General features: G+C 47.5%; 1 protein-coding gene and 1 pseudogene across 1 annotated transcript; both read left to right on the top strand.

Annotated features, from left to right (window-relative positions):
• Window positions 1-1,750: 1,750 nt before the first annotated feature.
• On the top strand, window positions 1,751-11,879 carry UCP3 (uncoupling protein 3 (mitochondrial, proton carrier)). Its single transcript, XM_008588675.1, has 7 exons — window positions 1,751-2,012; window positions 5,407-5,626; window positions 6,106-6,316; window positions 6,544-6,744; window positions 8,114-8,215; window positions 8,690-8,870; window positions 11,629-11,879. The coding sequence occupies exons 2-7, from the start codon at window positions 5,501-5,503 to the stop codon at window positions 11,741-11,743; spliced, it is 936 nt and encodes a 311-aa protein (XP_008586897.1). The 5' UTR covers window positions 1,751-2,012; window positions 5,407-5,500; the 3' UTR covers window positions 11,744-11,879.
• A 3,472-nt stretch (window positions 11,880-15,351) lies between these two features.
• LOC103604085 overlaps window positions 15,352-20,820 on the top strand; it is an 8,515-nt pseudogene continuing 3,046 nt past the window's right edge.

Raw genomic sequence — 20,820 nt, forward strand, 5'->3', positions numbered from 1 at the left:
GTCCACAGGAAGACATGGGCTGCCCCTACCCCCCAGGCTGAAGACAGCCTCTGATGACTCAAAAGCACCTGAGGGTTTGAAACCCACACCTACACTTACAAAGAGTGTCTTATTTACCAATTCCTTATCCCTGGAAGTTGGATGTGTTTCCAGTGATGGTTCTGAGGTGAAATGGCTTGCAGAGTCCTGCAGCATAGATTAAGGGTAGGAGGTAGATGCTGGTTTCTACCACCAGAACTAGCCAGTGTCTCCATACTTTGAGCACTCCTTCCACATAGCTGAAAATAGGTGTTTCTGGTTACCCAGGGGCTGGCTGCCTCCCAGCCCATAGCAGCCAACCTTAGAACTTACAGCATGGGCTGGACTCGGGGGACAGGGAGCCAAAGCACACAGACCTGGCCCTGCCCTGAGGAAGCTCCCAGGCCAAAATACTGAGCCCTCCCTCCCTCTGGGTTTCTCCAGGGCCTGCTGCCAGCATGCCCCCCACACACACACTTGTTTGGGTTCCTACTGTTCATCTCTCTGCCATATACCCCTTGCCATCCACCCCAACACCCCCATGCTGGTATTTCCAGGTGTAGCTCAGAACCTGCTTCCTGAGCCCTCCCAGTCTCAGCAGCCCTAGCCACCACCCTTATAACATTAATGCCACTGCCCGTTCTGCTGACATTAAGGGCAGGGTCTGGTCCAAGGAAGAGAACAAGTACAGGCCAAGCTTTGCACTTAAGCTTCTGGACTTCTGACCACCTGCTATGTGACTGTGGCTCTGCGCCCAAATCCAGAAATGGCCTCTGCCTACTATTCTGCCCCCCCCCAATTAGCTCCCTTTCCTTCCTTCCCTCCTCCCCATCTCCTCTCCTGCTTTTCTCCCCTCCCCCCCTTCCTCTGTCACCTGAGTCCCTGGTTCAGCTATGCGCAACCCTTACTCTCAGTGCCTACAGATGGGGCCTAAAGGGGACCCTTCCCACCCTGCCCCAGCTTTGACTCCAGCGGTGTCCACGCTGAAGCCTCAAAGCGTCATCACATTGAGAAGAGTGGTCACAGCAGATAGGCCCTGAGTAAGTCATTGCCTTCCCTGAGATTGTTTTCTCCTCTGTAAAATAAACATTACAATTTTAGGATCCTCAGCAATAAAAAGGAATAAAGTACTGATACATACTATAACATGGATGAACTTTGAAAACACTACTATGCTAAGTGAAAGAAGCCAGTCACAACAGAGCACATCTTGTATGATTCTATTTATATGAAATGCTCAAAACAGGCAAATCTATAAAAACCAAAAGTAGATTAGTGGTTGGCTGGGGGGATGGGGAAGGGAAGTGACTGCTAATATGTATGGAGGTTTTTTTGGTGGGGGGGATGAATACGTTCTAAAATAGATTGTGGTGATGGCAGCACAACTCTGAATATACTAAAAACCATTTAAATTGTACACCTTAAATAGGTGGGTTGTATCTCAATAAATCTGTTATTTTAAAAAATTTAGAATCCTAATAGTACATACGTCATGGGGTTGTGAAAAATAGAAGTAATGCATGTAAAATATCTAGCACATAGGGGGCACCAAGAAATGACAGTTATCATCATCATTATTTAGAGGAGGCCTGGGAGAACCCAGCGCAGGGTACCGCAGGAGGCCTTGATCTTTGTACTCTCAAAGATGACAGGTCCACCACACCCCCCTTTTACCCTCATCACCAAGGCAGTTTGAAGGAGCTATATTAAAGAGCCCCAAGTCTAGGGAAATGAACCAGATTTGGAACTCACTGACCTCTCCCCTCACCTTGCTGTCCCTCACCAGCCAGCCTCGTGTCAAGTGATCAAGCTGTCAACCAGCTTCTCTAGGATAAGGTTTCAGGTCAGCTGGGGTGTATAAAGACCAGTGCCAAGCAGGAGGCAGCAGAGACAACAGTGAATAGCAAAGAGGAGCCATCAGATCCCTGCTGCCACCTCCTGGGTTGGAGCTCTAAGGAGCCCCTATGCTGCCCCTACCCTGGCTGGACTCACAGGTAAGACCCCATTCTCCTCCCCTAGCACCCTCTGCCTCTCCCTTCTTGTCCTCCCTTTCATCGGAGGCTTACAGAGAGCAGCCAGGAGCTGGCAGGAACCACTAGCCATAGCATCTGATAGAGATTGTCTGGCCCCTGCCAGGTAAGATTGTCAAGATGAGGGAACTGCAACCCTGATGAGGGCACCGTGGCAGGGCTGGGGCTTGAACCCAGTGCTTGTGTCACTCATCCAGGACTCACTCCCCTTGCCCTGCTGGGTGCTTCTGGTGGGATTTTGCAAATCCCCATAGGTAGGAAGTTGCTTTCTTCTTTGGCCCAGAATTTCTAGGATTCCTTCAGAGCATAAAGCCCTTTCCCCATGACAGTGCAGGAGCCCTTTCCCAAGTAGAGATAGTGGAGGCACCAATGGCCTGAGGCCTGGCCCAAGTCGTGTGCTGGGAGGTTTACAGAGCCTCTGGTCACTCTGTACCCAGGTGGCTTCCTTAGTGGTGATGCTGTGGCAGCTTTGCCAGTGAGGGTGGGGATGGAGTTGGGGAGGCAGCATGGCACCAAGTAGGATATCTCAGAACGGGGTCCTCTGACTCAGGCTTCAGAGCTACTGTTTCTAATGCAGATTCCCAGGCCCCACCCCAGACCTGAACCAGGATCTCTGGGGCTGATGGCCAAGAGTCCACTCTATAAACAAGCAGCTCAAAGGATCCTCTTCCTGGAGTCTGAGACTTTCTGGCAGTGGAACAGGCACAGGTTCAGGTGTCAAACAGACCTGGGTGCCAATCTCAGCTTCATCACTCCAGCTGTATGACTAGCTAAAGCCCTTGATGCTTCAAGTCCCTTGTTTATGAAGTGAAAATAGTAATAGCAACTACCTTACAGCTTTATAAAGGAATTGAATTAGTCATTGTCTATAAGGCACTCAGCAGACATTAATGGGCCATGCAGGGTAAACGTCCCATCCTCCAGGTGCCCCAACAGAGCTACAGGGATGACAATTCCACTCTCTACTTCTTCCTCTACTGGCCAGTGGCAAAGGTCTGCTGGCTGCTAGGGTTCTTCAAGTAACGATTCAGGAGGCTGGAGTGAAGAGGGAAAAAGGCAGGGGAGCACCGGCCTCATACACAGGATAGTGACCTGTGTTTATAGGCCTAATTCATGCAGCTCACATGTGGCAGCCCCTACCTGTGCCCACCACTGAGGCCTCCCCTTCTCTCCCAACTGGCCCAGTGAAAGTACTACAGCCCTCCACCCACGTGTGGCTTTTGACCTGAGTCCATGCCCATTCATTCCGTTTCCCCTGCGTGGATCAGGGCTGCCCCTAGAATAGGCTCCAACTTCACCCCTGGCTGCTGCTCTTGACCAAATTTAGGCTTCAACATCTCTTGCCAGCACCATTCCAACAAGCTCCTCGCTGGTCTCTGAGCCTCCCATCTCTCCTTTCCAGGCCATCCTCAACGCTTGCACCAGAATGTTCTGAACACAGGTCTGATGGTGTCATTTCCCTACCTGAAAACCACCAACCTCCCCCTATCCTCCAGTAGATTATGTGTAACCCTGGCTTTCAAGGCCCTCTACCAAAGGCCTCTGTGGTCGTCTCTTATCTCATTTTCCATTTCCCCACTTCAGCAAGTGGATTCTTTGGTCAACTGGTCTTCCCTGGCTCCTCTGAGTGCCCTCCCTGTACCAGGTTTCACAGAGAAGCAGGATACATAGATCTCATTCCTGTCTTTGGGTCTCCCCATCTAGGGGGGAAAACTTTGCAGCCAATGAGCTCATTTCTACAAGAAGGTGGGCCAGAGGCAGCTGAAGACAGTAGGTTCAGAAAGGAAGCCCCGCCTAACAGTTCAGCCCTCCAGCTGGGGGAGAACAGGCCTCCCCAGGGAGATAGACCCAGTCTTAGCAAGAGGCAAAGCCCACAAAGTTCTCCCTGCAGAGTCTGGCACAGCACAAACCCCCCATGCCACATGGCCTATAGCAGAGAATGCACTGGAGTCATCACACATCCTGGTGGGAATCCTACCTCTGCTCGCTGTGTGACCCCAGACAGGTCATTTCACCTGTCTAAGCCTCAGTCTGAAAGTGGAGAAAACTACCTGACTTGTAGGGTTTTTTTCCGTAGAGCCTGGGTGGCCCCCCAACAAAGGTTGTAAAGAAGGTACATGCCTACAACCAGAATGAGATGCTAGAGAACACAACCCCAAGGGCCTCCCCAACTCTGAGTCAGATCTTCAGCTTCATGATGCTGAGGTCCCACAGCCCAGTCGCTGCAGAGGTGTGAAGGACAGGGAAAATGCCAGGGCTTGGGAGAGAGAGGCTACCGGGATGCAGCACTGGGAGAGGCACCTGCTCCCCCACGCCTGCATGCTGCCTTTCAGCCCCCAGGCAGAGGAGCCAGAGCCACCCTGAAGGAGACAAGCCTGTAAGCTGCTGGTCTGTAGGGCAAAGGGGAGCAGGGAAGGAGGTAGGTAGAGGGTGGTTCTCCTAGCACATCTGTGATGCTGTCTCCTCAGCTCTGTGGCCCCTGGGGCTCCACATCAGTCTCCTAAAGACCCTTCTTGGACCCTTCTCAGAGAGGAAGCTCAGAAAGGCAGGAAGACAGGCTGAGGGAAAAACACCAGAGAGGACAGGGCCTTACTGTGCCCATCTGCAGAGATCTCAGCCTTTCTAGGTCCATTTTCTATGTCTGCCAAACAGGGTAGTGATGTTCACCCAGCCATTACTCATATGCTTGGCACTTAATACCTCATAGATGGGTGGCACTTAATACCTCATAGATGGGTTTGCAAACCATTTAGTAACTGCAAAGGGCTTCGAATGCCTTCAACAAAAAGCAAGACCATGGATATCCACACTACCACATTGGCTTGTTTTTGTTTGTTTTACGTATACTAAGTGCATATTCAGGCAGCCTTGCCAAAAAAAAAAGTCTTCATCCAAGATGAATAACAGTTTCATTGAGTCACAAGGAATGTTTATTTCACTTATTTGGCAGGGAAGGATCTGAAATGATGAGACTCAGCAGACTTTGCACACCTCGGGGAGCAGGATTAGCAGAGAAGGCCTCTCACAGGAAGCAGCTTGATCCTAGGGAGACCAGGGTGTGTGTGGAGTCAGAACCGGGTCTGGTCCCTGCCTGTTCCTTGGTTTCCTCATCTATACAGTGAAGATCTCACTAACAGGCCTGCCTGCCCCATGGTGGGGGGCGGGGGGAGGAGAACAGGGTGAGGATTGTAAGATATGAGGGATAGTGACCTGTGTTTATAGGCCTAATTCATGCAGCTCACATGTGGCAATGCCCAGGATTCTCACTTCTAAAGTCCCTCCAGGGTGCTGAGGGGCGCCTGGGGGCTGGGCCTGACAGCACAGGCTCCATCTGCCTCCTCTGGGTTGTCTCCTGCAGCCTCCTCCTTGCAGTAAAGCTCAGGGGTGCAGGGCAGCCTCTCTCCTTGGACTTCCGCTGGGCCCCAAAGAGACCCAGCAGAGCCTTCAGGACCATGGTTGGACTGAAGCCTTCAGAAGTGCCACCCACAACAGCTGTGAAATTCCTGGGGGCAGGCACAGCAGCCTGTTTTGCCGACCTCCTCACCTTTCCGCTGGACACAGCCAAGGTCCGCCTGCAGGTAGGGGCCCTTTGGCCAGAGGTCACTGTCCACATCAAAAGAAGGGCTAGTTCTCCAGCACAGCCCCCATCAGGCCACCAACGAGCCCTTCCTCACACAGAACCCCATGAGGCCACTCACTCTACTGCTTAGGACCCTTCCTTGCTTCCTCCCCATCGCCATCGCCCAAGACACAAAAATCTGAATGCCTTGGCATGATGTGACAGGGCCCTTCATGGCCGAACCCTACTTTGTAAACCATCCTTGGACAGGCCACTAACCATTTATAAAATGGGAAACAATGTGCCCTTCAGATCAGCTCTCAGGGTCAAAGGCCACACTGTGTATGATATTGCTTTGTGTACTGTTAACATGCTGCACAAACATCAGCTATTTTCACTGCTGTGTGATGGCTGTGATGCGTATGCTCATTCTCAAGGTTCGGCCAGGCAGGTCCGCCAGGCACACAGCTCCTCATGCCACCCTGGGCTGTCCCTCAGATCCAGGGGGAGAGCCAGACGGCACAGGCGCCCCGCAGCGTGCAGTACCGCGGCGTGCTGGGCACCATCCTGACCATGGTGCGCACCGAGGGCCCCTGCAGCCCCTACAATGGGCTGGTCGCCGGCCTACACCGACAGATGAGCTTTGCCTCCATCCGCATTGGCCTCTACGACTCCGTCAAGCAGTTCTACACCCCCAAAGGAGCAGACCGTGAGTGCCCGGGGCCCCTGTGGACACCACGGGGGTGTGCAGAAGCCCAGCGTGTGGGGCAGGGGAGCCGGGCCGCACAGACTGAAAGGCGAGCCGGGGGCGTGGGGCAGCTCCTCACCTCCAACCCAGGGAGCGAGCGCAGCCCAGTGGAGAGCAGCGGCGACCCGAGAGGGGTTCAGTGCGGAGCAGCAGCCCACTCTCTCCGCTCCTCTCTCTGCTCCTCCCAGACTCCAGCATTGCTACCCGAATTTTGGCTGGCTGCACCACGGGGGCCATGGCGGTCACCTGTGCCCAGCCCACGGATGTGGTGAAGGTCCGATTTCAGGCCAGCGTGCAGCTGGGGCCCAGGAGTGAGAGGAAATACAGCGGGACTATGGATGCCTACAGAACCATCGCCAGGGAGGAAGGCATCAGGGGCCTGTGGAAAGGTAAGTCTGGACTGCAGGCAGGGGGCCTTGGGCGGAACTCACTCTACCAAGAGCCGAGAGCCGGGGTAGGAAACTGAGCAAGAAGGGAACTCCCAGCATGGTGTGTTCCAGTGATTCAAAGAATAGCCCAACCAAAAATACCTCCCTGACCTGCCACAATGTCTAGTTCAGTTCAATTTACCCACCCCTCACCATGTGCAGGGAGCTGTGAGCCAGACAGGAATGAATAGAAGACACCTTCCCCACCCGCAGAGGTACAAATCTGGAGGTGGGAGAGACCATGCTGGCTCCACAGAGATGGTGACACCTAAGCTGGGCCACAGAGGCTGAGCGGACTCTAGGTGTGTGGAAATGGAAGGAAAGGGCCTTCAAGCAGGGCGCAGAGAAAAAAACAGCAGCATCCAGGATCATAGCTGTGAGGAGGGCTTCCTTGCAAGCAAAGACTTTAGGGTGCCCTACGTGTCTACACGGTGGCCACCTTAACAAATGCTGCAATCTCTCCCTCGTTTGGACCAGAGGTCTCATGAATCCTTGCAGAAGAAACAGTGACCTAGTGAGGTTTAAGGACAAGGAGGGCTTCCTTGCAAGCAAAGACTTTAGGGTGCCCTACGTGTCTACACGGTAGCCACCTTAACAAATGCTGCAATCTCTCCCTCGTGTGGACCAGAGGTCTCATGAATCCTTGCAGAAGAAACAGTGACCTAGTGAGGTTTAAGGACAAGACACCAGGGTCACAGCCCTAGCTCTACACTCACTGGCTGGAAGCCCCCCAAGGGCTGTCCCCTCATCCATAAAACCTCTCTTCTGGGCCGGCCCGTGGCTCACTCGGGAGAGTGCGGTGCTGATAACACCAAGGCCCCGGGTTCGGATCCCACATAGGGATGGCCGGTTCGCTCACTGGCTGAGCGTGGTGCTGACAACACCAAGTCAAGGGTTAAGATCCCCTTACCGGTCATCTTTTTAAAAAAAAAAAAAAAACCTCTCTTCTAGGACCCAGCTGGTGCTACATTATGTCACTGTTCCAAGAGCCCACCTCCCTCTTCCAAAGAATGACTTCCTTTTCTGGCGGCAGCTGGTGTCAGGGAGGCATATTTTAATTTTGATGGTTATTGCAGATTATCCTCCAAAATGTGGCCAGACGAACACAAGTGAGCCTCTCTGTTTTCTGTCTCTGAGGAGGGCATGGATAATCTGAAAGTTGTTAACCCTGGAAAGGAAAGTGTGCAGTCTGCTCAGCGGAGGTGGGTTCCTCTGGCTGAGACCATCGGAATGGGGCACGTTGTCCCCCAAAATGGAGCCTGTGGCCTCACAGCCAGGATGTCCACTTCTCCCGTGCTTCGTTCATCATCCCCCACTGCCTTCCTAACAGGAACTTTGCCCAACATCACGAGGAATGCCATTGTCAACTGTGCTGAGATGGTGACCTACGACATCGTCAAGGAGCAGCTGCTGGACTATCACCTACTCACTGGTGAGGCCCTGGGCTCCTGGCAGACAGCCCTCCCTCAGCAGGGCACCGCAGCATGGGCACCACCCAAAGGCAACTGGCCTTTAGAAGGAGTAAAGAGAGGAGTGTGCCCAGTAAAAAGTGCCCAGCACAGCACTGTGACAAGTAGGAAAGAAGCCTGGGCTGGGAGGCCAGAGACCTGGGTTCCAGTCCCAGCGTCACTTCTCACTATGTGTCTTTAAGCAAGGTCTCTCGCCTTCTCTGACTTCAGTTTCCTCAAATGAGGTGGTTGGGCTGGATGACCTTTCAGCTCTGTCACAGCCCAGTTCTAGTTTGCCAGTACTTACCAAGAGCTCAGTCCTTGGCACTGTGAGAGATATGGAAAATATTATCCCTATGCTCAAGGAGTTCAAGGTTCAGTTGGGGACAAGCGATGAACACACGTGGAACAGGAACAAGTGTACTCCCTGGTATTTGCTCTTTCCTTCCTGTCTACAGACAACTTCCCTTGCCACTTTGTTTCTGCCTTTGGAGCTGGCTTCTGTGCCACAGTGGTGGCCTCCCCAGTGGATGTGGTGAAGACTAGGTACATGAACTCACCCCCAGGCCAGTACCACAGCCCCCTGGACTGTATGATAAGGATGGTGGCCCAGGAGGGCCTCACAGCCTTCTACAAGGGGTAAGCCTCCTCCTCCTCATTCCTCCGGCACTCCCTCCCAGAGAACTCAGCCTCTGTCTTTTCTAACATGCCTACCGTGGGTCAATCTGGGGACACAGTGATGAACAGTACAGATGTGAATGCCACAAAAGAGAAATATAAATATAAAGAATTATGGAAGCGAGGGGAAGAAAAAAGTGAACAAAACCTGATTTGAAGAGTATGTTAGCACATTTCTGTTGCTTATAACAAAATACTTGGAACTGAATAATTTAGAAAGAAAAAATTTATTGCTTACAGTTTCTGAGGCTGGGAAGTCCAAAGTTCATCTGGTGGTGGTGACAGTGACTGAGGGGTCTCATGTTGCAAGATGGTGGAAGCAAAGAGAGTAGAGAGAGAGACAGACAGACTCTCCTCTCCTTTTAAAGCCCTCACAGCCACGCCCCTGCCCACCATTTGTAATCCATTCACTACTGCAGGGTCCTACAATCCAGTTACCTCTTCAAGGCTCCACCTTTCAGTTACCATAATAGGATTTCCCACCCTCTTAACAGTCACAGTGGGGGCTACATTTCTAATACATAAAACTTGGGGGACACTATTCAAGCTTCAGGGAGTTTTGGAGGAACATAATTCACTCCACTACAGAGAGTTAGGGAAGCCTTATCAAGAAAAAGGAATCTAGGGTAAGTAAAAGTACTGTCTATCTCCAAACTTTTGGGGCGGAGGAGAAGGAGGGAAGGGTGGTTAGTAATCCTGAGACTTTTCACAACCCACTGCCATGATCACTGATCCCGCTGATAGCAGCCTGACCGCCATGCTCACTATCCCAACACACTTGATGTTTTCTTGCTTCGTGCCTCTGCATTTACCTTTCCTTCTGAGTGGAATGCCTTTCCCTCGCTATCTACATGCTCTAAATCTTAGCCATCCTTCAAGACTAGTTCAAACTAGTCTTCCCTGGCACTCTTAGGTATAAATTTTCCCTCCTCCCTGTGAACTTCAGCAATACCATTTGATACCATTTTTATGGTGTTTACTACCTCCTGCCTCATATTACAGTATTTGTGAGCACAAGCACCTTAAAGCCAGAGACTGATGGCTGATACATCTTTTATCTCCCAGAGACCCTAGCACGAAGCAAGCACGCAATAATGTAGGTTGTTTACAATCATTATGATGGCTGTCATTACATATTAGGTCTGTGCTAAGCATTTTACATATGTTATCTCAACAACTCCCTGGACTGGTAGTATTCTCCACATTTACTGAGGAAGAGATTGAGTCTCAGAAAAGTTAAGTAACTTGTCCAGGATCACAAGTTAAAATGACAGAGCTGTGGCTCAAGCCCAGACCATCAGAGGCCATACCCAGCATGTTATTTATGCTACTGTGAAGCTGTTTGCTTGGCTCTCACGTCCCACCACTGATGCCTTCAGCAGATAGTTTTCTGGTGCCCAATGTTATATTGGACACAGCAAGCAAACAGGAGCCACTACAGGTTCTCCAGCCTGGGAATGACATAACAAAACTTTATTTCAGATTGTTCTTTTGCTAAGCGCCTCTATCATTACAGTCTTCAGCTGTAGCCACTTGTCTCAGTTTATTCTTTCACTTGTCAGACACTTACTGAGCGTCTGTGTGTGCCAGGCCCAGGCTATGCTTCTCTCAAACAGGAGCAGACAATAGTGACATCTATTGAGCGTTTACAGACCCTGGGTCCTTTGCTGTGTGCTGTCCAACATTAACTCATGTAATCTGCACAACAACTCTATAAGGAAGATACTATTATTTATTTTCCTCATTTTACAGATGAAGAAATTGAGGCTCAGAAAGATTCAGTGACTTGTCCAAGGTTGTAAAGAATGTGAACCCAGGTCTGACTCCAGAGTTCACATTCATTGCCTCAATGCTATAGTCCCTATGAGGCTTCAGGAAAGGCTATGGCATGAGGTTATGGTGCCCAAGCTGAGTCCTACAGAATGAAGAGCATCTAGCCAAGCAAGGAAGAGAACAGGGGACATTCCAAGCAGAGGGAGCAGCATGAGCAAAGGCATGGAAGTAAGAGGGCCTGGCATGGTCAGGGAACTGTAAAGAGCTGCATCTGGCAGAAGCAAAAGGGCCCAGGAAAGGATTAGTGGGGAGAGGGGCTGAGGGGAGGGCAGAGGCCAGGTCATAGGCTCCTCCCTGAGTGGGTGATATACAGCTGAGGTGAGGGACTCTGTCCCTGCTAGGCCACCACAGCACAGGTGGGCTCTCTGGAGATGAGCTAAATTTGGTGCCACACTGTCTTCACCCTGCAGTACCCCAGCTTCTGGGTGTCCTGGGACAGGGCCTCCTCACAGGTGTCCACTCAGGATGTAAATGAGCCCAGACACCCAGTAGCAAGGTATGGTCAGGTCAAACAGCTCATGTAAACCCCATCTCTGATATTTCCTAGTTGTGTGGTTTTGGTTGAGCTGCTTAACCTCCCTGGGCCTCAGTTTCTAAAAAAGAGACCTGGCAACAGTCATAGCTACCCTATAGAAGTGGATTGTGAGAATTTACTGCCTGACACAGTAACTTGGCTCAAAATGTTAGTTTTCTTTCCCTTCCTGACTCCAACTTCTGCCTAAATCCCTTCAGCAGAGAAGAAAAAGAATGCATCTCAGAACATGCTCGTAACAAACAGAAGTCTAGGTCCTATGGCACTAACACTGTGTATGGGGGAGAGCACAATAGATCTATTTGTGGTCTCCTCGCCCACTCCACCTAATGTTTTGGTTGTTTTCCTCATCAGATTTACACCCTCCTTTTTGCGTTTGGGAGGCTGGAATGTGATGATGTTTGTAACCTATGAGCAGATGAAACGGGCCTTGATGAACGTCCAGATGTTACGGGAATCTCCATTTTGAACAAGACTGGATGGCTACTTGATACTCAGCTTGTACAAAACCAGTTAAGAATGGAATAAAACAGTGGGTCCATGCACACATGGACACAGACCCACACATGTTTACGGAACTGTTTACTTGCTGCTGATTCAAGAAATAGATGTAGACAAGGAGGAAGGATTCTGGTATTCAGCACTTTTTCTTTTTTTTTTCTTTTTTGTCTTTTTTCGTGACCAGCAACGGATCACAACCCTCAGTGTCACGCCCGTACTGGACCGGGACCGGCCACGGGATCGCAACCCTCGGTGCTGCGCCCGCACCTCGCTCAGCCAGTGAGCGGGAACCGGTCTGTATGTGGGATCCAAACCCTCGGCGGGAGCGCCACCGCACTCCCAAGCGGCGCACTGTAGCAGTGCACCACCGGGCCAGCCCATTCAGCACTTTTTCTTAAGAACATCTTTGTTTTGCCCTGATAAGATGGAAAATAAATTATATTAATTTTTGAAACTCATTAGGTTGGATGCCTAACATTTAGGCAGGAGAAAAGGAATCAGAACAGATCGACTTGGATAAAACGGAAGTTTGCAAACTTGTATCCCCTGAAAAATCTGAGTAGACAATGAATCATAAACAGGCAAGACTGCAATCCTGGGACAGGAGTGGCACATAATACAGTTGGAAATCAGCAAAGGAGTCTAGAGGGACACTGCAGAAGCGACACAAAGCTTACAACAGTTGCACATGCATCAAAAGCCTACTTGTAATGCGTCTGCCATGTAGAATTCATTGGGATTCTAGGAAATGTGAGAAACAAAAGAGAAAACCTAAAACCTGTGCCAAAGTGGTCCTGTGGGCCATTGGAGGCTGAGGCTTGTAATCATTCCCTGATGACACTGGAGACTCAAGAGGGCAGCCTTGGCCTCTTTCCTGTAAAATGGGGGTGATAATCCCTTCCCTGCCTACCTCACCAGGGGTGTTACGAGGATCAAGAGAGAAGCGGGGCATGAAAGCACTTTATAACCGCAAAAGCTTTGTATGAATGGAAATATAAGGACAATGCCTTGGGAAAGATTTTGTCAGGACTTGCCAGGGAAGAAGTTTTTGAGAGACACAGTTGTCTAGAGGTGAGACCAAAGGAACCAGGGATTCAGGGGCCAGGCTGACAGCGGGTAACATGAAGCCACAGGAGCCTCACCCACTCCATGCAGCCCCCACTGCCTGGTTCAATTGTGAGGCACCTTCATGAAGGCTTGTGAGGCTTGAGGGAAAAGAGGTAGATGACTGGCTGGCAGCTTAAAGTAGCAGGACTCACAATTTTTGGAAAATTATTATGACTCCGTAAAGGAATTCACACCTCAGGTGTGAGAATAAGAGCAGCTGCTTTTCTGCCTTCTCTTTCTTGGACAGAATTTTCCTTTCTCACTTCAGGTTTCCTATTTGTCAGGGTTAGGCCAGCTCTGGCCCCACACTCATGCCTACACTTCCTTCTGCCCTCTTTCACCCCATTTGATTGCAGGTAACTCACTCTACCTTTTAGGGCTTTGGCTCCTCCATCTGCCAAAGGCAGGGCTGAACCAGATGACCTACTTCAAGCTTAAGATTGCATGTCCTTCAAATTGATAATGGGCACCCAGAATGCCAGTATCTTTTTCTGCTTAGCAGCCTTGTGTGGTTCTGATGATAGTCAAAACTGAATTCAAACCTCACCACCACCCTACCTTACTAGCAACCTAACCAGAGGGAATCCTTGCACCTCAGTGTCCTACCAGAGAAGTGGGAGTAACAATCCCAACATCACAGACTTGCTGTGAGGACTGAACTATAATGCTGTGGAATACAGCAGCTGCTCAGCAATGTCATTTCCCTTCTTCTCTGCTGACTCCTCCACACCCAGGGAAAAAGCGAATGTTCACTCATCCTCAGCACTTTCCTAAGTTTAAATTATAACTTGAGATCATCTACATGTACAAACTGAATAGTGCAAAAGCAAAACAATAAAAATTATTTTGATTTAATGTTGGTTTGGTTTTCAAATAAAACCTGTATTAATAAGTTTCTTTTGACTTGACTGACATGCAAATCTCTCTCAGACTCCTGGTCTAAGTTTGTAAGTTCCTAGGGGCCAGGAACTTTATCTTCCATGAATTTCTATATAGCAATATTAACACATCATCTACGCAGAGGATACTATTCAGATGATGATGCACAGAGAAAGGAGATATAAATTCTAAGGGATATTTTGATTGGGATCAGGAGCGTAGTGACCTCTAAGTCCAGCCTTTTGGAGAAGGGAAAATGAGATTGGTTGGAGGTCTTCAGAGGTTTCCTGGGCAAAATACTAGCTCTCTTTTCCAATTCTTAAAGGCAGAGGTTGAACCAGATCAGCTAAGGCTCTTTACTTCTGTGATTCCAAGAACTGAGATAGTTTCCTCCAAGCTACAGCATGCCTTTTCTAGTCCTGGCTCCAATTTCTGCCTCCAGGAAAGCCAGGATGTGAACTCATGAGAAAAGATCAAATCACTAGCTGAGGCCCATGAGTGAGTTCTGTGCACCCATTCCCCACCACACACCCATAGACACCTACCTCCAGTCAAGTCATTCAAAAGAAATCTGCTTTTTCTCAAATTCTTCTAGTATATCAGGCAAAACTGAGATAGTTTGAGCCCTGACTCAGTCACATTAATGACATAATAGATAACTGACTTCACAGAAATCTTGTAAGTAAAGGAAATATTTTTTAAAAGAATATTTTATTCAGGAGGAATGAATGTTAACTAAGGAAATGTAATTAGGTCTCTGTAGATGAGTTCATTTGTGTCAGGGCACTTTGAAGACTGCAGAGTGCTATAGAAACGAAAATATTTGTTGTTCATACGTTATAAGCCACACGTTATATTACTGAGGTAAACAAAGCCAAATCTGTCTTCAAGGAGCTCATTGGGGTAGAGGATACTGAGGCAAGAAAGACAAATAAACCGCAAACCATTAATTACCAGACGGGCTGGCCAATTAGCTCAATCGGTTAGAGTGCAGCCTTTTAACACCAAGGTCAAGGGTTCAGTTCCCCATACCAGCCAGCCACCAAAATATATATATATATATATATATACCATACAGAATGGTAAAAGCAACAAATAGAGGTGAATGTACAAGGAACTCAAGAGTGGGTACACAGATGAGGGACACCTGACCTGGTTTGGGGGCCAGGAAGCTTCTTGGAGAAAGACACCTAAAGGAATTGTCCAGGCAAAGGAAGGTGGGTGAAAATCATTCTAGACGTAGGGAATGGCTTGAGCAAAAGACCAGAAACAAAATAAGAACAAAGTGCATTCAAGGGATTGCCAGCTGCCAGTATGGCTGGGTTGTAGGCTTAAAGGGAAGTAGTGGGAAAGGTGGGGATGAACTGGAAAACAAGGCTGTAGAAGCCACATGTTATGGACTGAATGTGTCCCCCTCAAATTCATATGTTGAAGCCCTAACCCCCAATGTGATGTGTTTGGAGGTGGGGCCTTTGGGAGGTAATTAGATTCAGATGAGGTAAGGAGGGTGGGAGTCCCATGTTGGGATTAGTGTCTTTATAAGAACAGGAAAAGAGATCAGAGACCTCCTTCTCTCTTTACCACGTAAGGATGCAGCAAGAAGACAACTTCTGCAAGCTAGGAAGAGAGCCTCTGCCAGAAACAAAATTGGCAGGAACCTTGACCTGGGCCTTCTCAGCCTCCAGAACTGTGAGAAATAAATTCCTGATGTTTAAGCCACCCAGTCTATGGTATTTTGTTTTGGCAGGCCAAGCTGACTAATATACCACATTAAGAAATTTGGAATATTCCAAGGGTAATGTGGATCTGCTGAAGTGTGTTGAGTAGGGAGTGACTGGCTGCAGTGTAGAGAATGAGTTAGTGGAGTGGACTCTGGTCCTAGGAAGATGAGGCTGCTGTCAAGACCAAGGCAAGAGTACTGGAAGTGGGAGTTGAATGAACAGAATCTTAATAAAATCAGTTGTCCTTGGTAAGATTCTATTTGAAAAGAGTAGTAAGAGAAATATGATGCTTATATGCTTAAAATAACAAGTAAATATCCTCAGTAATATCCCTCCAAAATCATTTTCTGGCCTCTGAATCAAACCACTTTGGAAGTAGCAGACTCATCATCTCCAGAAGTTCCATTGTTGAGCAGTTCTGTCTGAGAGAGAGCTTTCTGACAATGAACCAAAGGCACAAATGTTGCAGCATTTATTGCTTTGCCCATTTGCCCATTTCTGTTATTTCTTAGACATGTGCTGTGGGTCTAACATACACTGAGAGCTTAGGTGCCCATCTGATGGGCTCCCACAACCATGGTCACACTGTGACAATATTTCACTGTTTATTTGTCTGACTGCCCCACTAGCCTATAAAGTCCTTGCAGGTATGCATAGGGTCATGTTTACAATCGTATCCCCACCCCTTAAAAGAGTGCCCAGAACATTACAAAATGAATGACGGAATGAATGAATGAATGAATAAATGAATTTTTGAGTTAATTTTTAAAATTATGGTGAAATACACATAACATAAAATGTATTATCTTAACCATTTTTAAGTGTACAGTTCAGTGGTATTAAGTACATTTCTATTGCTCTGCAACATTCACCACCATCTATCGCCAAAACTCTTTTCATCTTGAAAAACTGAAACTGTGTAAACAATAATTCCCCGTCTTTCCTCCAGCCCCTGGAAACCACTGTTCTATTTTCTGTTTCTATGACTTTGACTACTCTAGATATCTCATGTAAGTAACATCATACAGTATTTGTCTTTTTGTGACTGCCTTGTTTCACTTAGCATAAGGTCCTCAAGCTTCATTCATGCTGTAGCATGTTCATTATATGTATATACCATATTTTGATTAGCCGTTTATCCATCAGTGGACCCTTGGGTTGCTTCCACCTTTGGCTATTGTGAATAACACTGCTATGAACATGGGTGTACAAATATCTCAAGACACTGCTTTCCATTCTCATAGGTATATACCTGAAGTGGAATTGCTTGATCATTAGGTAATTTTATTTTTAATTTTTTGAGGAAATACCATACTGTTTTTCACAGAAGCTGCACCATTTTATATCCCTACCAGCAGTGCAAAAGAGTTTCAATTTCTCCACATCCTTATCTACAATTATTTTCTGTTTTTGTGATAGTAGCCATCCTAACGGGTAAGAGGTCGTATCTTGTAGTTTTGATTTGCATTTCCCTAATGATTGGTTATGTTGAACATCTTTTCATGTGCTTATTGCCCATTTGTGTATCATTTTGGAGGAATGTATATTTAAGGCCTTTGCCCATTTTTGAATGAAAATTAAATGAGAATCAAAGCGCTACAACTTCATCCAACTTGGATGAATTTCACAAACATAATGTTGAGTATAAGACACAAAATAGTACATACTGTATAATTCCATTTATGTGATGTTTAAGGAAAGATAAAACAAATATTTGGTGTTAAAAATCAGGATAGGGCCGGCCTGGTGGTGCACTGGAGAGTGTGCCGCTTGGGAGCGCGGCAGCGCTCCCGCCGAGGGTTTGGATCCCATGTGGAGACCGGTTCCCGCTCACTGGCTGAGCGTGGTGCGGGCGCAACACCGAGGGTTGCGATCCCGTTACCGGTCAGTAAAAAAAAGACAAAAAGGAAAAAAAAAATCAGGATAGTAGTTATTCTTTGGATGAATAGTGACTGAGAGGGGTCAAAAAGAATCATTTCTGGGGTTTTAATAACATTTCTTGATGTGCGTGCTCATTATACAGAGGTGTTTGCTTTATCAAAGTTTATCGTGCTGTATGCCTATGATTTGTGCACTGTTTTATATGTGTTATACTTCAATAAAAAGTTTACTTTAAAAGTGCACTCAACTTGAAGACAGGACTGGTAGTGATCTCCAAGAAGAGTGTGTGTGTGTGTGTGTGTGCGTGTGCGTGTGCGCATGTGTATGCGTGTGTGTGCGTGCGTGCATGCGTGCACGCACGCACACACTCGCGCGCACTTGTGTAGGGATGATGAGAGTTGCTAGCCAAAGATCTGAGGAAGAGTGTTCCAGGCAAAGGGAACAAGCAGTCTACAGGCCCTATAGTGGGAATGAGGATGGCATGTTCAAAGAACAGAAAGAAGGTCTGTGTGGCTGGAGTAAAGTGAATGAGGAGATAAATGAGAGATCATTCATTTATTCATTCATCAAACATATAAGAGTTGTGCCAGAGTCTGAGAAGTCAGAGGACAGCCAATTGTCTGGAATGCTTAGCAGAGAAAGGAAGGAGAAAAAATAGCCATTGAAGAAGGGATAGGAAAGTCCTGAGGGTACCTTTCAATTTACACACACATAAACACATATATAGATAGAAGAAAGGAAAGATTGAAGAACAGGGGAACAAATTGCAGAAGCAATATCCTGGAGAAAACAGAAGGGACAGAATAATGGGTACAGATAGAAGGAATCACTCTGGAAAGGATATGAGAAACCTAGAAATAAAGGAGAGTTGTAAAGTCAAAAACTTTTAAATGAAGAGAAGCAAATCAATGACATTCTTCAATCTTTTCAGTGAAATTTGAGGAATGGTCACATATGAGGGAAGGTTAGTGGTCCTGGAGAGTTATTTGTAAGAAAGATGATTTTGAAAGACTTTTTTTCATAAAATATAATTTAATGAAGAAACTTGGAACCTCTGATGCAACCCTGACACTGTTCTCTGTTTTCTGCCATGCTGAGCTGCCAAGAGCCCTTACATCGGGAAGCCCAGATATTCTAAAGTGTAAGGTGCCAGGCCTTCTACAGGCTCCCACACAACCATCTGAGGGTCTTCAAACGATAGACATGGTATTCCACATCCAGCAAAACCACCCACAGAGCAAGCTGCCAGCCAACATGTGACAGGGTCTTGGAAATTCACAAGAGAAAATATGCAAAGCATATTGTAGAATACGCAAAGTATATTGTCCTCTACATATCCACAGTTATGATACAAAAATACCTTAAACCGGTTTTTTTTTTAATGAATGCAAATACTTTGAGGAACTATTACAGTTGAGATCATCTCATGCTGTTCCTTTACCATTGGATATTATGGTAAAGGGCCTGAGGATGACACCATTTCATATTATACCAGGATTATGGAAGACATTTTGAACCGTGAGAAAAGTTATGATTCATTGCCCAGTTTTACTGAGCCTGACCATCTAAGATTTCTTGGCATAAAAAGACACAAATACATTGATCTTATGAATCAGTGTAGGTCATCAAAAGTTTTTCTTTTTGAAATTCGAGGGATGGTCACATACTGGTCATCTTCTACCAATATAGCCAATGGAAATTGCCACAGGGGAATGGTTGGTGGTGTAGGCTGGCCAGATCACAAAAGTGACATAAAGATAAGAACATTGCCTGAGAAATGTGCTGTTGGTAAGATCATTGATTCAGGTCCACAACTCTCTGGATCACTAGATTACAATGTGGTAAATAGTTTTTATAACAGAATTTATTTATTTTGATGTATCAGTATCTGATGACAATTTTATTCTCTTGAAGGTTTTGTAATAAATTGAGTGCAATATGATTAGGTGATTACTTTGAAACTATATTTCTTTCAATAGATGAGCATATTAATATTGCAGAGCTTGCAAATATCACTAAGATAGACATCCCTGGTTAAGAATAATATTTCTGGGCCGGCCCAGTGGCGCACTCGGTAGAGTGCGGCGCTTGGGAGTGCGGCGGCGCTCCCACCGAGGGTTCGGATCCCATATAGAGACCGGTCCACTCACTGGTTGAGCACGGTGCGGGCACGACACCAAGGGTTGAGATCCCGTTACCGGTCACGAAAAAAGACAACAAAAGGAAAAAAAAAAAAAAGAAGAAGAATATTTCTGTGTATTGCCAGTTGGGCTTTACCCATAAGAAGAGACAAGTAATAAAAGATCCCGTTACCGGTCAGGAAAAAAGACAACAAAAGGAAAAAAAAAAAAAAAGAAGAATATTTCTGTGTATTGCCAGTTGGGCTTTACCCATAAGAAGAGACAAGTAATAAATTTGGATCTACTTCATTTGTCATGGTAGACTATTCCATGTTCAATTTAAAAGTACTTTATATCCGGACTTCCAGTCAAGATGGCAGAATAGATGGTCCCCAGCATCACTTTCTCCCACAAATCAACCAATTTACAAGTATAAAAAAACCAACAACAGCCAAGCTGGGGCTGCTAGAGCTCAGGGGAAGAGGAGGAGAGACCTACAGAATGCATGAAGGTAGGAGAAGCCATGATGAGAGAAAGAAAAAACCACTCTGACTGTTTCAAGCCCCAGCCACTTCCAGGCTGGAGCTGCTTAGTGCACAGAGCAGGAGCTGGAAAAAGATGCTGCTGCGCCCTTCCTATGAAGTTGCTTGGAGGCGGCAGGGGAGAAGAGGGACTTGCTGGCCCCCAGGCAAGCAAGACTACTAATAGGGTTCCCATGGACCCATATAGGAACAAGGAGCCACAACAGCTGAAAAAAAGGAGCCACTCAGAGGCCATTAAGTCATCACAAGGGACTGGAATACAGCCCATCCCATGAGAAGTGTTTGCAGCATGAGCAGTGGTAGAGACAGGCCCACCGGGGGAACACTGGGGCACAGCAACAATAGCTGATCTGCCCCCCTATCAGTGTAGGACCACTCAGAGGAGACTGGTCAAGAATATAGAACTAAGGGCCAGCCCATGGCTCACTTGGGAGAGTGTGGTGCTGATAACACAAAGGCCACGGGTTTGGATCCCTATATAGTGATGGCCAGTTAGCTCTCTTGGGAGAGCGTGGTGCTGACACCACCAAGTCAAGGGTTAAGATCCCCTTACTGGTCACCTTTAAAAAAAAAAGAGGGCCGACCCCATGGCTCACTTGGGAGAGTGCGGCGCTGGGAGCGCAGAAGCGCTCCCACCGCGGGTTCAGATCCTATGTAGGGATGGCCGGTGCGCTCACTGGCTGAGCGCAGGAGGGTTGTGATCCCCTTACCGGTCACAACAAAAGGACAAAAAAAAAAAGAATATAGAATTGCATGGGGTGAGGGCCAGCCCGGTGGCGCACTGCTACAGTGCAC

The sequence above is a fragment of the Galeopterus variegatus genome, unplaced genomic scaffold (assembly GCF_000696425.1).
Source record: "Galeopterus variegatus unplaced genomic scaffold, G_variegatus-3.0.2 Scaffold4951, whole genome shotgun sequence".
NCBI classification, from domain to species: domain Eukaryota; kingdom Metazoa; phylum Chordata; class Mammalia; order Dermoptera; family Cynocephalidae; genus Galeopterus; species Galeopterus variegatus.

Excerpts from the sequence above, each read along its gene's own strand:
- UCP3 (XM_008588675.1), top strand. The coding sequence starts at position 5,501 with ATGGTTGGACTGAAGCCTTCAGAAGTGCCACCCACAACAGCTGTGAAA. Across the intron at positions 5,627-6,105 it reads CAGCCAAGGTCCGCCTGCAG|ATCCAGGGGGAGAGCCAGAC; the intron begins GTAGGGGCCCTT and ends GCTGTCCCTCAG. Across the intron at positions 6,317-6,543 it reads CACCCCCAAAGGAGCAGACC|ACTCCAGCATTGCTACCCGA; the intron begins GTGAGTGCCCGG and ends TGCTCCTCCCAG.